General features: G+C 42.4%; 1 protein-coding gene across 2 annotated transcripts; it reads right to left on the bottom strand.

Moving 5' to 3' along the window:
• Positions 1 to 4,258: 4,258 nt before the first annotated feature.
• On the bottom strand, positions 4,259 to 13,655 carry znf277 (zinc finger protein 277). Of its 2 annotated transcripts, XM_055933509.1 has the most exons (12): positions 13,436 to 13,655; positions 11,151 to 11,351; positions 9,044 to 9,260; positions 7,563 to 7,651; positions 7,367 to 7,449; positions 6,790 to 6,992; positions 6,407 to 6,539; positions 6,187 to 6,251; positions 5,939 to 6,080; positions 5,793 to 5,835; positions 5,357 to 5,531; positions 4,259 to 5,111 (listed from the first exon to the last, which is right to left on the bottom strand). In XM_055933509.1, the coding sequence occupies exons 2-12, from the start codon at positions 11,182 to 11,184 to the stop codon at positions 4,925 to 4,927; spliced, it is 1,371 nt and encodes a 456-aa protein (XP_055789484.1). In that variant the 5' UTR covers positions 11,185 to 11,351; positions 13,436 to 13,655; the 3' UTR covers positions 4,259 to 4,924. The 2 variants fall into 2 exon arrangements, with proteins under 2 accessions (XP_055789484.1, XP_055789485.1); XM_055933510.1 differs by lacking the exon at positions 13,436 to 13,655 and having other exon boundaries at positions 5,939 to 6,035; positions 11,151 to 11,692.
• Between the last annotated feature and the right edge of the window lie 291 nt (positions 13,656 to 13,946).

The raw sequence follows: 13,946 nt of genomic DNA, 5'->3' as shown, positions 1-13,946 counted from the left end.
AGTCCACCTGTGTGCAATCGATCTGTCACATGATCTCAGTATATATACAGTCGTGGCCAAAAGTTGAGAATGATACAAATATTAATTTTCACAAAGTCTGCTGTCTCAGTTTGTATGATGGCAATTTGCATATACTCAAGAATGTTATGAAGAGTGATCAGATGAATTGTAATTAATTAATTGCAAAGTCCCTCTTTGCCATGCAAATTAACTGAATCACCCAAAAACATTTCCACTGCATTTCAGCCCTGCCACAAAAGGACCAGCTGACATTCTCTCGTTAACACAGGTGTGAGTGTTGACAAGGCTGGAGATCACTCTGTCATGCTGATTGAGTTCGAATAACAGACTGGAAGCTTCAAACGGAGGGTGGTGCTTGGAATCATTGTTCTTTAGGAACTTTAGGAAACACATGTTGTCATCATTGCTTTGCACAAAAAGGGCTTCACAGGCAAGGATATTGCTGCCAGTAAGATTACACCTAAATCAACCATTTATCGGATCATCAGGAACTTCAAGGAGAGCGGTTCAAATGTTGTGAAGAAGGCTTCAGGGCGCCCAAGAAAGTCCAGCAAGCGCCTGGACTGTCTCCTAAAGTTGATTCAGCTGCGGGATCGGGGCACCACCAATACAGAGCTTGCTCAGGAATGGCAGTAGGCACGTGTGAGTGCATCTGCATGCACAGTGAGGCAAAGACTTTTGGAGGATGGCCTGGTGTCAAGAAGGGCAGCAAAGAAGCCACTTCTCTCCAGGAAAAACATGAGGGACAGACTGATTTTCTGCAAAAGGTACAGGGATTGTACTGGGGTAAAGTCATTTACTCTGATGAATCCCCTTTACAATTGTTTGGGGCATCCAGAAAAAGCTTGTTCGGAGAAGACAAGGGGAGCGCTACCATCTGTCCTGTGTCATGCCAACAGTAAAGCATCCTGAGACCATTCATGTGTGGGGTTGCTTCTCAGCCAAGGGAGAGGGCTCACTCACAATTTTGCCTAAGAACACAGCCATGAATAAAGAATGGTACCAACACATCCTCCGAGAGCAACTTCTCCCAACCATCCAAGAACAGTTTGGTGACGAACAATGCCTTTTCCAGCATGATGGAGCACCTTGCCATAAGGCAAAAGTGATAACTAAGTAGTTCGGGGAACAAAACATAAATATTTTGGGTCCATGGCCAGGAAACTCCCCAGACCTTAATCCCATTGAGAATTTGTGGTCAATACTCAAGAGGCGGGTGGACAAACAAAAACCCACAAATTCTGACAAACTCCAAGCATTGACTTTGCAAGAATGGGCTGCCATCAGTCAGGATGTGGCCCAGAAGTTAATTGACAGCATGCCAGGGCGGATTGCAGAGGTCTTGAAAAAGAAGGTTCAACACTGCAAATATTGACTCTGCATTGCATCAACTTCATGTAATTGTCAATAAAAGCCTTTGACACTTATGAAATGCTTGTAATTATACTTCAGTATTCCATAGTAACATCTGACAAAAATATCTAAAGACATTGAAGCAGCAAACTTTGTGGAAATTAATATTTGTGTCATTCTCAAAACTTATGGCCACGACTGTACACTGGTTCTGAAAGGCCCCGGAGTCTGCAACACCACTAAGCAAGGGCCACCGCCAAGCAAGCGGCACCATGAAGACCAAGGAGCTCTTCAAACAGGTCAGGGACAAAGTTGTGGAGAAACCCAGATCAGGTTTGGGTTCTAAAAAAATATCAGACATTTTGAAAATCCCACGGAGCACCATTAAATCCATTATTAAAAAATGGAAAGAATATGGCACCACAGCAAACCTGCCAAGAGAGGGCCACCCACAAAAACTCACGGACCAGGGAATTAATCAGAGGCAACAAGGAGACCAAAGATAACCCTGAAGGACCTGCAAAACTCCACAGCGGAGATTGGAGTATCTGCCCATGGGACCACTTTAAGCCATACACTCCACAGAGCTGGGCTTTATGGAAGAGTGGCCAGAAAAAAAGCCATTGCTTAAAGAAATTAAGCAAACACGTTTGGTGTTTGCCAAAAGGCATATGGTAGACTCCCCAAACATATGGAAGAAGTTACTCTCTTCAAATGAGAATAAAATTTAGTTTTTTGTCCATCAAGGAAAATGCTATGTCTGGTGCAAACCCAACACCTCTCATTACCCCGTGAACCTCATCCCCACAGTGAAGCATGGTGGTTGCAGCATCATGCTGTGGGGGTGTTTTTCATCGGCAGGGACTGGGAAACTGTTCAGAATCGAAGGAATGATGGATGGTGCTAAATACAGGGAAATTCTTGAAGGAAACCTGTTTCAGTCTTCCAGCAGGACAATGACCCTAAGCATACTGTTAAAGGGGGGAGATAAATAGTTGTTACCGCAAGTTGGGGGTATGGATATGGGTATGCAGACCCGTGGACCACTGCGCCCCCCCCCCCCCATGATGAGTTCAGATTTTTTGTGGCCCCCACAACCCATCCCTGCTCTACAAGGAGGTCCTCTACAACAAGCTGCTGAAGCTCCAGGGGGACACTGGCGGATACTCAGACCAGGAGCATCTGGTCAACAACAAAGGAACCAAGAATAAGTTACTATTTGATAAAGTTTAACCCTTCAGCACCTCACAGGTAGGTGAATTTAATTGAAACACAGAACCCAATGGATTAGGGCCACAGGAGGCTGTTGAGGGGAGGACAGCTCGTAATGTCTTGAACTGAGCAAACGGAATGGCATCAAACACATGGAAACCATGTTTTTTTTATGTTTGAGATCATTCCAGCCATTACCACGAGCCCATCCTCCCCAATTAAGGTGCCACCAACCTCTTGTGATTAGAACATTTGTTTTTGTGATGGTATTAGATATTGTGCCGGTGTGCTCTCTCAATTTGTCTCTCCATGCAGGAGGTAGTATTTGAAGGGACCCTGCCCATAGTAAGGTCTTGTGCGGATGGATATACAGTAGCGTCTGCATTCTAGCCTATGGTCAGACATGCTCTAGGACGACTTACACACGTTGGAAATCTACAATGACAGCCTATACCAGAGATTCCCTAACTCAGTCCTGGGGCCCACCCTGGGTGCACATTTAGGATTTTGCACTAGCACTACACAGGTGATTCAAATAACCAACTCATAATCAAGCTTTGGTTATTTAAATCAGCTGTGTAGTGCTAGGACAAAAAACAAAACGTGTACCTAGGAGGGGCCCCAGGACCCGGTTTGGGAAACCCTGACCTAAATGATCTCCTATCAAAGTCCCACCAGTTCATTAGAGATATTGACCTAGGGGAAGTCCATCTCTGTGTCTGGGCTGACCCACGTCGAGGTGAAGACCGAGGACGGCATTCTGAACGTGATGGAAATGGGGAAAATAGAAAGATTGGCTCAACCAAAATAAACATAAAAGGTACCTCAAGTCATGTCAATATCAGTATGGTTGTGAACCCATTGCTAGGAAGAGCCTCTCCCTCTTCAGCTCTCGGTCCACCTGTTGCTCACCCTTGACTGTGGAGGGTACAGATTGTGTCGTCTCACAATACCCTGACCCTGTGTGACTTGGCGGGGTCCGAGCTCATCGCCAAGACAGAAGCCAAACGACAGACTGGTCGAGACCGCAGTCATCAACAAACCCTTGATGTCCCTGGGACGGGTAGCTCACACTGATGTGAGGAGATGGGGTGGGGGCAGATATTTTCTTTGAAATCATTGAGCATGACTTGATTAAGCTTGCCTTCTGGAACTCGTGAAAGAATTGTTTTACATTTTTTGTGCATTTGAGGGGACCATGACTTACAGAAGGTATTCTGTGCTTAGGTTTTCAGTGCCCTGAAATGTAATACGCTGCATGTGACATTTAAACTCAACTTACACCCCTGCTTCAGCCATGTCTCAGTGGAGATGCAAAGGTAAAGTTTTCCTCTAAAATACTGAAAATAATCTGACTTCGACATTTCCAAATACTGAAACGTCTTGACAGGATGCATTGCTTATGATTTTGTGATGTATTTTAACTGAACGTATTACTTACCCAAAATGTGTTACTTCTGTGTGTTTGTCTGTTTCAGTGACGTGTTTGAATGTGAGTCCTGATGTGAACGACGTGGTGGAGACACTGAGTACTTTGCAGTTTAGGGTCGACTATACGGCAGGTGGTTCTGGACAAAGCCACACAACACATTATTCATGTTAAGACCACCAAGGCTGACAAAAAGCACTAGAAAATGGACGTCCATCCCCTCAAGTAACAGACCGATTCCAATTTAATCTGTAGACTGTTTTTTACTTTATTGCAGCTCGAGGTTTAGAAAATGTAGTGGTGTTTTTTTATTTTACCTTTATTTAACTAGGCAAGTAAGTTAAGCACAAATTCTTATTTTCAATGATGGCCTAGGAACAGTAGGTTAACTGCCTTGTTCAGAGGCAGAACGAGAGATTTTTACCATGTCAGCTCGGGGATTCGATCTTGCAACCTTTCTGTTACTAGTCCAACGCTCTAACCACTAGGCTACCTGCCATTCATACAGCTATTGTATAAGCAAGCTAAACGAGAGGGAACCATCATTTATAGTATATTCATTTACATTCAGCAATTGTCACATCTCTGCAGTGAGGTCACGTTTGTCAGCAATCATACTGTTTGAAACTTAAATCCACCTGCAGGTATGTTATACTTGGTACAAATCACCATGTACGACATTAAATCATACATAAATGTAGTCCAGGCTCAGGAACTTCTTGTGAAACAGGCCATGTTCATTTCTGCACATGCGTGCTGGTCTGCTAAGTGCACAGTGTGATGAGCATCACTGGCTTGTTGGAGATACAGCGAAGCAAGAAGTTGTTGCACTGTGTCCCTCTATGAGCCATTCTCCACTGAGCATCCTCCACTGAGTTTATAACATCATTGGTCCATCCATCCAGCTTTTTAACTAGAGCTGTCTGTGTTCTTCAGAAGGTGGCTGAGGACGCTAGTCTGCTTCAGGACTTTCAGGTTAGAGATGTCCTCAGCTATGACAGGGACGTCTCCCCAAGGGCCTGTGTGTTCTGATTCACTGTCACTGTCCGACAAGGCACAGAGGAGGGCGTCGTTCTCATAGGTGGGGAAGTAATACCTGGATTGGAGAATGGGCTGTAATGACTGGCACTTAGACATCAGACATCAGAAACAGTTACAATAGCCACCAGATGGAGAGTTGAGCAATTAACAATACCATTCATTCAGCATTCCAATAACATCACTTTTAAACTGTAGTAAAACAATAGTATTGTTATTGTTCTTAATATGGTTTTAGTTAACAATATTACAAGTAAACAATACATTTTCCATGCACATCACTTATGAGAGCTCCAGACTTACTGTGGTTGGTCCCAGGTTGACGTCTCTGGTAGCTGCATCACGTGACCTGCCTCCATTACATGACGTATAACCTCAGGTTTGGACCCAAACTTTTCCTGGCAACCGTAGCAACGGCACTGGTGGATCTCTCGTCTGATGTAGTTTACCAGTTTGACCTGCTGGTAGAACCGCAGATCTGGGAGAAGACATGCTTATCAGGACACTTTGGCTGCATTTATACACACAACCAAATTATGATCCCTTGCCTAATTATTGGCAAAAGAGCTCATCTGATTGGTCAAAAGACCAATTAGTGGAAAAATATAGCTCAGCTGCCTGTAAATGTAGCCCTAGTATGGTTAGAACTGGTATGCCCATTCATTTGGATGGATGTACGTGTTTGTTTTTATGGTGGGTTTTGTACAACAAAGCATAGCAGGTGTGCAAAATTACTCACTGAGTTCGGTCTTCAACTTGTGCAGATCAAATCCATGGCTTTCCTGAAAACGCATGGTGAAGAAAAACAGATCCATATTGAAGTAGCTGTTCCCAAACCGGCAATGCATGGGCCTAATTTGTCAACAACTGCGTAAGGGGACTTACCTCCATGTGTGTGTAGATCTTCTCCATGCTCTCTGACTGCTGCTCACAGAACAGGCACACAGCACACACTGGGTGAGCCTGCCAGTCTGACCAATCACTGAAGAGAGGACAGACAGCCATTTCCTCAATGGTAAATACAACACTGCAAAAGTGCATACCATTCAATCCAAGAGAACACTGATTACAAATCATCTAATCTACTATTTGACCATCCCAAACAATGACTGTGTCACTAGGACAATCCTTACTCATCTTCATCCTCCATCTCCCGATCATCCTCAGATTGGACCTCTTCCCATGTTTTCCCCAGCTCCTGTAGCAGGGGAAATAGATAAAGTGATGAAGACTATGGTCTATCATCATTTGATGACCCTTTAAACGAATTAAATGTGAAAATAATATATTTTCAGGTCAAATATGGCAATATGCATTTATATTAGTTATACTCTCACACAACACTGAGCGTACCAGGTAGTTGATGATGTAGAAGCAGTCATACTCGCTGTTGTTGCCATTGATTCTGCGGTGCTGTTTCTTTCTCATGTGATCCTTCAGTGTCATCTTGTCTCTGAATGTTTTCTCACAATACAGGCACTGCAGACTGGGAACAAAAAACAATGAAACACTCAAAGCTCTGTGAAACATTGTTTGGTTGAGTAATGCTAATGTCTGTGTGACACCAACCAGCATTCTCCTTCACAGAAAAACAAAAAGTACTGGAAAACGTTACTACAGTGTTACCAATTACTAAATTACAGATGGCTACAGATGACAATTTTATTTTCAAATGATAAAAATAGCATAAACAAACATTAACATAAAAAGGATATCCATTCCAAAAACTAACTTACTTATCCAGTTTGCTCTGTAGGTGGTCAAGGAACTCCACGCAGTACACTATGTTGTCAGGCAGTCCCACGCTGAACGAGTGCTCCCTGGCCATGTGGTTGAGCAGTGACGACCTGTTCCCAGTGAACTCGTCATTGCAGAACATGCAGATGCGCTGGAAGCTGTCGTCATCCCTCTCCCTCTGCTGTTGCTCCAGGATCTCCTCCTGTGGACCAACAGTGTAAGTTACTAGCATAAATTAAACTATGCAGTCCCAGTGGGAAGTCTCAGGGTAGAAGTGCTGATGTAGGATCAGTTTTGTCTTTTAGATTATAATAAGAATGTTTCTACAGACAGGGAAGACCTGATCCTAGCTCAGCGCTCCTACTCTAAGATGCTTTGTGAATATTAGCCTAGGAACATACAGTATAGTGTATACATAAAATAGAGGTTGTTCTGAAAACCGCTATGTTATCTGACAAGTTAAGATCGTTGGGCCAGTAACTGAAAGGTCACTGTTTCACTGTTGTCCCAGCACCGACTAGGTGAAAAATCTGTCAAGCAAGGCACTTAACCCTAATTGACTAATATGTAACTCACCAGTCGTTTCTGTTGGAGATGTTCTCTGAGGACCCTATCCTCTGGCAGGACATCACACAGAAGGAAGTAATGCTCCTGTTTTTCTGAAAAGCGCATCAAGAGGGTATATTAAATAATATAATGCAAGAACAGGGTAAAGTAGAAGCAGTCATATTGTGAACCTCAAGGCTATCTATAGTATATTAATACTACTTACCAACAGGGCCCTGCGAGTTAGTCTTGATCACACTGCAGAAATCTGTGATGGGTTTCTCAGAGATTCTGTTCTTCCAGTATTCCATGTATCTGAAAGAAATGGACACAGTAGAACACAGTTAATTTTTTGTGTGATAGACAGGCAGTATGTGATACATTTCCTCTGGAGAAGAGGGTACACAAAAAGTAGCCAGCCACGCTTGACAATCTCTCCATGTGATTTATCCCAGTTTTCATGACAGCTATTACTGTTTAATAACGGTTTGTATAGATCAAACAACATCAAACCTGTGCCGCAATTGTGATAGGGAACTTGATAATCAGGACCATAGAAATAGATGCATTCTAGTTATGTGGTCAGGAGGACTCAAGAGAGGCTACATACCGTAGAAAATATATTTTATACACTGAACAAAAATATAAAACGTTACAGAAAGTGTTGATCCCATGTTTCATGAGGTGAAATAAAAAATCCCAGAGTTGTCCCATACCCACAAAAAGATTATTTCTCTCATTTTGTGCACAAATTTGTTTACATCCCTGTTAGTGAGCATTTCTCCTTTGCCAAGATAATCCATCCACCTGACAGGTGTGGCATATCAAGAAGCTGATTAAACAGCATGATCATTACACAGGTGCACCTTGTGCTGTGGACAAAGGCCACTTTAAAATGTGCAGTTTTGTCACAACACAATGCCACAAATGTCTCAAGTTGAGGGAGCATGCAATTGGCATAATGACTGCAGGAATGTCAACCAGAGCTGTTGACAAATAATTGAATGTTCATTTGTCTACCACAAGCTGCCTCCAACGTTACTTTAGAAAACCGCACTTGTAACCACGCCAGCCCACGACCTCCACATCTGGCTTCTTCACCTGAGGGATCGTCTGGGGGGGGGGGGGGTGTATTTCTGTCTGTAATAAAGCTCTTGCAGGAAAAAAACCCAACTAATTCTGATTGGCTGGACCTGACTCCCCAGTGGATGGCCTATGCCCTCCAAGGCCCACACATGGCTGAACACCGAAAGCGTTCCACCCGCTTCAAACAGCGTTCCACGCTGGCCCATGTTGACTCCAATGTTTCCCACAGTTGTGCAAGGTTGGCTGGATGTCCTATGGGTGGTGGACCATTCTTGATACACATGGGAAACGGTTGAGAGCATGAAAAGCCAAGCAGCGTTGCAGTTCTTGACACAAATCGGTGCACCTGGAACCTACTACCATACCCAGTTCAAAGGCACTTAAATCTTTTGTCTTGCCCATTCACCCTCTGAATGGCACATACACAATCCATGTCTCAATGTCTAAAGGCTTAAAAATCCTTATTTAACCTGTCTCCTCCCCTTCATCTACACTGATTGAAGTGGATTTAACAAGTTACATCAATAAGGGATCATAGCTTTCATCTGGTCAGTTTATGTCATGAAAATAATGGTTTTGTATACTCAGGATATATACAAATATAGTATCTCTGCTGCATACTTAGGAAAGTCAGCGATGAGTTTGACATCAGCGATGACCAGCTTGTGCTCCAGTACTAGGTGCTTTAGGAGGCGGTCCTTCTCTGACAAAGGGGCGGAATGAGAGCAGAGCACACAGGTCACCACCTCCATGTCATGATGAGAGGATGAGTTGGTGCCGATGTCTGTAGCAGGCTGCTCAGGGAAACACAGAGGCTCCAGTATCCACTCCTGTTCATCTGAGCGGAGAGAGTGAAACATGCTCTTATTAAACATTGCTTGATATGATTCTCACCCCTTCTCAAAAATGGAGCATTAAAACTAAGCAATATGACAACAAAAAAAAGTTAAGCCACGTAAATGGAACATAATTCACTTTGTATGCACTTCTCTCTATGCATATTCTGATCTTGAATATAAGCATGAGAACACCATGCTATTCACCTGCTATTCGTTTGGGGTGGAGATAGAATATATGAAGGTGTGGTGGAGGTGTGTCTACAGATGATACGCTGTATTCTGACCTTGACTTAATTCCCTAATAATTCCACATTTATGCGCAAAGAAACCACGAATAAGGTCTAGCCAACCTGCCGGTTCCAAGTGGAAAAAGCATCTACTTTATTTCCCCCCGATAAAAACACCATTCTCCATGCACTTTAAATTTACAACTTGATAAGAGCTATTGATAAGAGCTAGTTAAATGAGTAATCCATCTGGATAAGGGAATAGTAAAAATAATGACACTTGTTATAGATCTATTTTGCCTTATAAATCGCTGGAGACAAATGTGAAACCAGTCATATGGCTAACTGAAGCATATCAACTTTACCATAGTACACTCAAATGATTGGCATCTTAACATTCAAACATGAATCCTGATCTCGGATAACTTTTCAAAACATGAAATTATTTGGCTGGCTCTAAAAGGATTTGGCTAAAAGCAAATCTACCCGCTAACTGGAAAGAGAAAAAGTACACTAAAAATGTACACTAATATTCCAACATGGGTTGTAGAACGTTTGATTCATAAATGACATTATTTACTAAATCTAAAAAATCTACAAGATCAGACTATTTTTAAAGGAGCTACACATAGGATAATTTTTATTTTTTGCATTATATTGTATTTTTTGGGCTGAGTTATCTAGCGGAAATCGGGTCAAGCAGCCCACTCATTTCCTGGTTATTAAATTCTAGAGTTAACTCAATTTCAGTTTCTGAGAAATCAAGCACTGAATCGTGTAAGTAATCCGTGTACCATAAAAATCGCTGTGAAATATATTTTCAATAACAAAAAATAACATTTTTACAACCGTTTGAAGCTGGTGGACCAAAACCGAAAGTAAAATGCTCAAGCGTGAGTCTCCACCATGTTACGGGGAAATGTCTTTTGAATGCAGCCTAGTACTGTTGCAATTTACTACCTAGCTTCCACATAGGGGAGACATTCAGAGATTCTGTGTACCCTTTTTACATCTACCAATTGGTGCTGAAACGGAAAGGAATATACATATATTTTGATGGCTTTCTTTCATTGATCCCTAATATTCTGAACCATTTTCTCGATATATTCTAGTCTGTTGACAAAATTCGAGCAAAAAAAAAGCTACACCGTATTTAAACGGGATGGCTTTAAGATAAATAATGTGCTGAAAACCCTATTGAATTTAAACTCCACAATAAAATATGTTTGGTAGCCACAACTGCAGAGCACGTTATGGGACTGAATAATGTAAGTCTGAATACCAAGTACTGAGAAGTGCGTAGAAAAGGCGTAAAGTTCCTAAGTCTGAATCGGCCCTAATGAGTACAAGCACAATATCACATTGTGAATAACTGACTCCAAAACATTATACACATTACTTAGCTACTTTATTTGCATCAAAGTCATGATACCGTATGAGTGAATCCTGAAAAATAAGTTGTCAGAATTGCATTTTACAGGTAGTTATAGCTACCAAGTTGAACAGCTAGCTACTTCTTTAGCAATATTGAAGGGTTAATTAACGTGTATTAAATTAGGTATTTCTTAAATAGGAAATTGCGTTCATATATACCTCTTATAGAGACATGGGGAGAGTCATATGGGTTAATTATTTGCGTTATCCAGAGATAGTGACACGTACCTGAATTTATTTTTCTCTCCATGCAGGCAGCCATCTTCAAATGTCACGTGGTCAATACAGCTGACGCTCTTCTGTTCGGTTTATCGGCGGTACGGCTGGTGTTCTTTGGCGTTTGTCGGCAGTTGGCATCCAACGTTGTGGAGCATTACCGCCACCTACTTTATTGGGAGGAACTGAATCCTATCTGCCAGCTACGTTTCTCTTAAAAAATATAACAAAATAACGTTTCTCTTAAAAAATATAACAAAATATTTGTGATTGTATCTAACGATGTTCAACTCAGTATGCTACTTAAACTCAATTACTGTATCCCATTCTCCCCTATTCTCAGTCAATCAATCAAGTTTATTTTATATAGCCCTTCGTACATCAGCTAATATCTCGAAGTGCTGTACAGAAACCCAGCCTAAAACCCCAAACAGCTAGTAGTCTCTCTTTCCCTATCATACTGCCCACACTGTATCAGCACATGTTCCAATGTTGGTGGGTATAATTTTTGGAACAACAAACATTTCTCAATGGCTGGCCATCCCTTCCACCTGGCGACTCCATGACTGCCTTGCCTGGTTCACCAACTACTTTGCAGACAGAGTTCAGTGTGTCAAATCGGAGGGCATGTTGTCCGGTCCTCTGGCAGTCTCTATGGGGGTACCACAGGGTTCAATTCTCGGGCCGACTTTTTTCTCTGTATACATCAATGATGTTGCTCTTGCTGCGGGCGATTCCCTGATCCACCTCTACGCAGACGACACCATTCTGTATACTTCCGGCCCTTCCCTGGACACTGTGCTATCTAACCTCCAAACGAGCTTCAATGCCATACAACACTTCTTCCGTGGCCTCCAACTGCTCTTAAACGCTAGTAAAACCAAATGCATGCTTTTCAACCGTTCGCTGCCTGCACCCGCACGCCCGACTAGCATCACCACCCTGGACGGTTCCGACCTAGAATATGTGGACATCTATAAGTACCTAGGTGTCTGGCTAGACTGCAAACTCTCCTTCCAGACTCATATCAAACATCTCCAATCAAAAATCAAATCTAGAGTCGGCTTTCTATTCCGGAACAAAGCCTCCTTCACTCACGCCGCCAAACTTACCCTAGTAAAACTGACTATCCTACCGATCCTCGACTTCGGCGATGTCATCTACAAAATAGCTTCCAATACTCTACTCAGCAAACTGGATGCAGTTTATCACAGTGCCATCCGTTTTGTTACTAAAGCACCTTATACGACCCACCACTGCGACCTGTATGCCCTAGTCGACTGGCCCTCGCTACATGTTCGTGGCTCCAGGTCATCTACAAGGCTATGCTAGGTAAAGTGCCGCCTTATCTCAGTTCACTGGTCACGATGGCTACACCCACCCGTAGCACGCGCTCCAGCAGGTGTATCTCACTGATCATCCCTAAAGCCAAAACCTCATTTGGACGCCTTTCCTTCCAGTTCTCTGCTGCATGCGACTGGAACGAATTGCAAAAATCTCTGAAGTTGGAGACTTTTATCTCCCTCAACAACTTTAAAAATCTGCTATCCGAGCAGCTAACCGATCGCTGCAGCTGAACATATTCCATCTGTAAACTACCCACCCAATTTACCTACCTCACCCCCATACTGCTTTTATTTATTTACTTTTCTGCTCTTTTGCACACCAGTATCTCTTCTTGCACATGATCATCTGATGATTTATCACTCCAGTGTTAATCTGCTAAATTGTAATTATTCGATTTATTGCCTACCTCATGCCTTTTGCACACATTGTATATAGATTCTCTTTTTTCTACCATGTTATTGACTTGTTTATTGTTTACTCCATGTGTAACTCTGTGTTGTTGTCTGTTCACACTGCTATGCTTTATCTTGGCCAGGTCGCAGTTGCAAATGAGAACTTGTTCTCAACTAGCCTACCTGGTTAAATAAAGGTGAAATAAATAAAATAAAAGACAGGAATCTGATCCAAAAACTTCGTAAATAACAAGGTTGCCCACAAATAACGCATACAAAATTGTATAGTAGCATAATACGATACCGGGTAGGGAGTGGGCTAATTAATTGCGTTTTTCACTCACCATGTTTATTCCGAAAAATGTCTGTCCTCACTCTGGTAACCTATTGACAAACATTAAGAATAAGCTACGTGGTAAGTTGATGCCTATTCGACAGCTATTTAGCAAACGTTAGGTGAATTGATCATGTTACATTGTATGCGTTTGTTGGCAACCTTGTACTTTAAGAAGTTTTTGGAACGGATTCCTGTTGGAACGTTCTACAAATTATACCCACCCCTCCAATGTCTCTGTTTCCTTGCGGTAATCACACCTTCCTGTTGGGCGCTTTCCTATCACATATAATGACTTATTAAACCGGCTGTGTCCCACCCGTAGCCTTGTAAAAATGGCCTCCTCTCTTCTGTCCCTTCATACCATCCTCCCCGACTTTACTCTGAACAGGGAATAGATGCCTGTCCTTAGTGTTGCTGTTCCACTGCTCCTGCCAGCTCTGCACCACCAGTGCCCATATAATTTCCTTAGCCCCTGCCTTGCTCATTCGCGCTTCCACATCCCTCTCCTCTCCTGGAGAAGGATAATTGACCCGCTGTAATGTGTAAAAACACCACTAGATGGTAGTCTTGTAAAGTATTTTTCATTGCATTTCAAACACATTTCAAATGGTCATACGCTTAAGAAAAAAAGACGTAAGCCCAGTTATTGAATGTAAATTATTGTAGACATACAATCTATAATCTTCACATCTGTGGACAAATATCTATGTTATTTTCTTCTATACCATAGCC

The sequence above is a fragment of the Salvelinus fontinalis genome, chromosome 9 (assembly GCF_029448725.1).
Source record: "Salvelinus fontinalis isolate EN_2023a chromosome 9, ASM2944872v1, whole genome shotgun sequence".
NCBI lineage: Eukaryota > Metazoa > Chordata > Actinopteri > Salmoniformes > Salmonidae > Salvelinus > Salvelinus fontinalis.
The sequence above is the reverse complement of the archived record's forward strand: the minus strand, read 5'-3'. Positions and strand labels throughout refer to the sequence as shown.

Coding starts and splice junctions, on each gene's coding strand:
- znf277 (XM_055933509.1), bottom strand. CDS start 11,184: ATGGCTGCCTGCATGGAGAGAAAAATAAATTCAG. Junction 7,652..9,043: donor CTCATCGCTGACTTTCCTAA/GTATGCAGCAGA, acceptor CATTTCTTTCAG/ATACATGGAATACTGGAAGA. Junction 6,252..6,406: donor TCTACATCATCAACTACCTG/GTACGCTCAGTG, acceptor CCCCTGCTACAG/GAGCTGGGGAAAACATGGGA.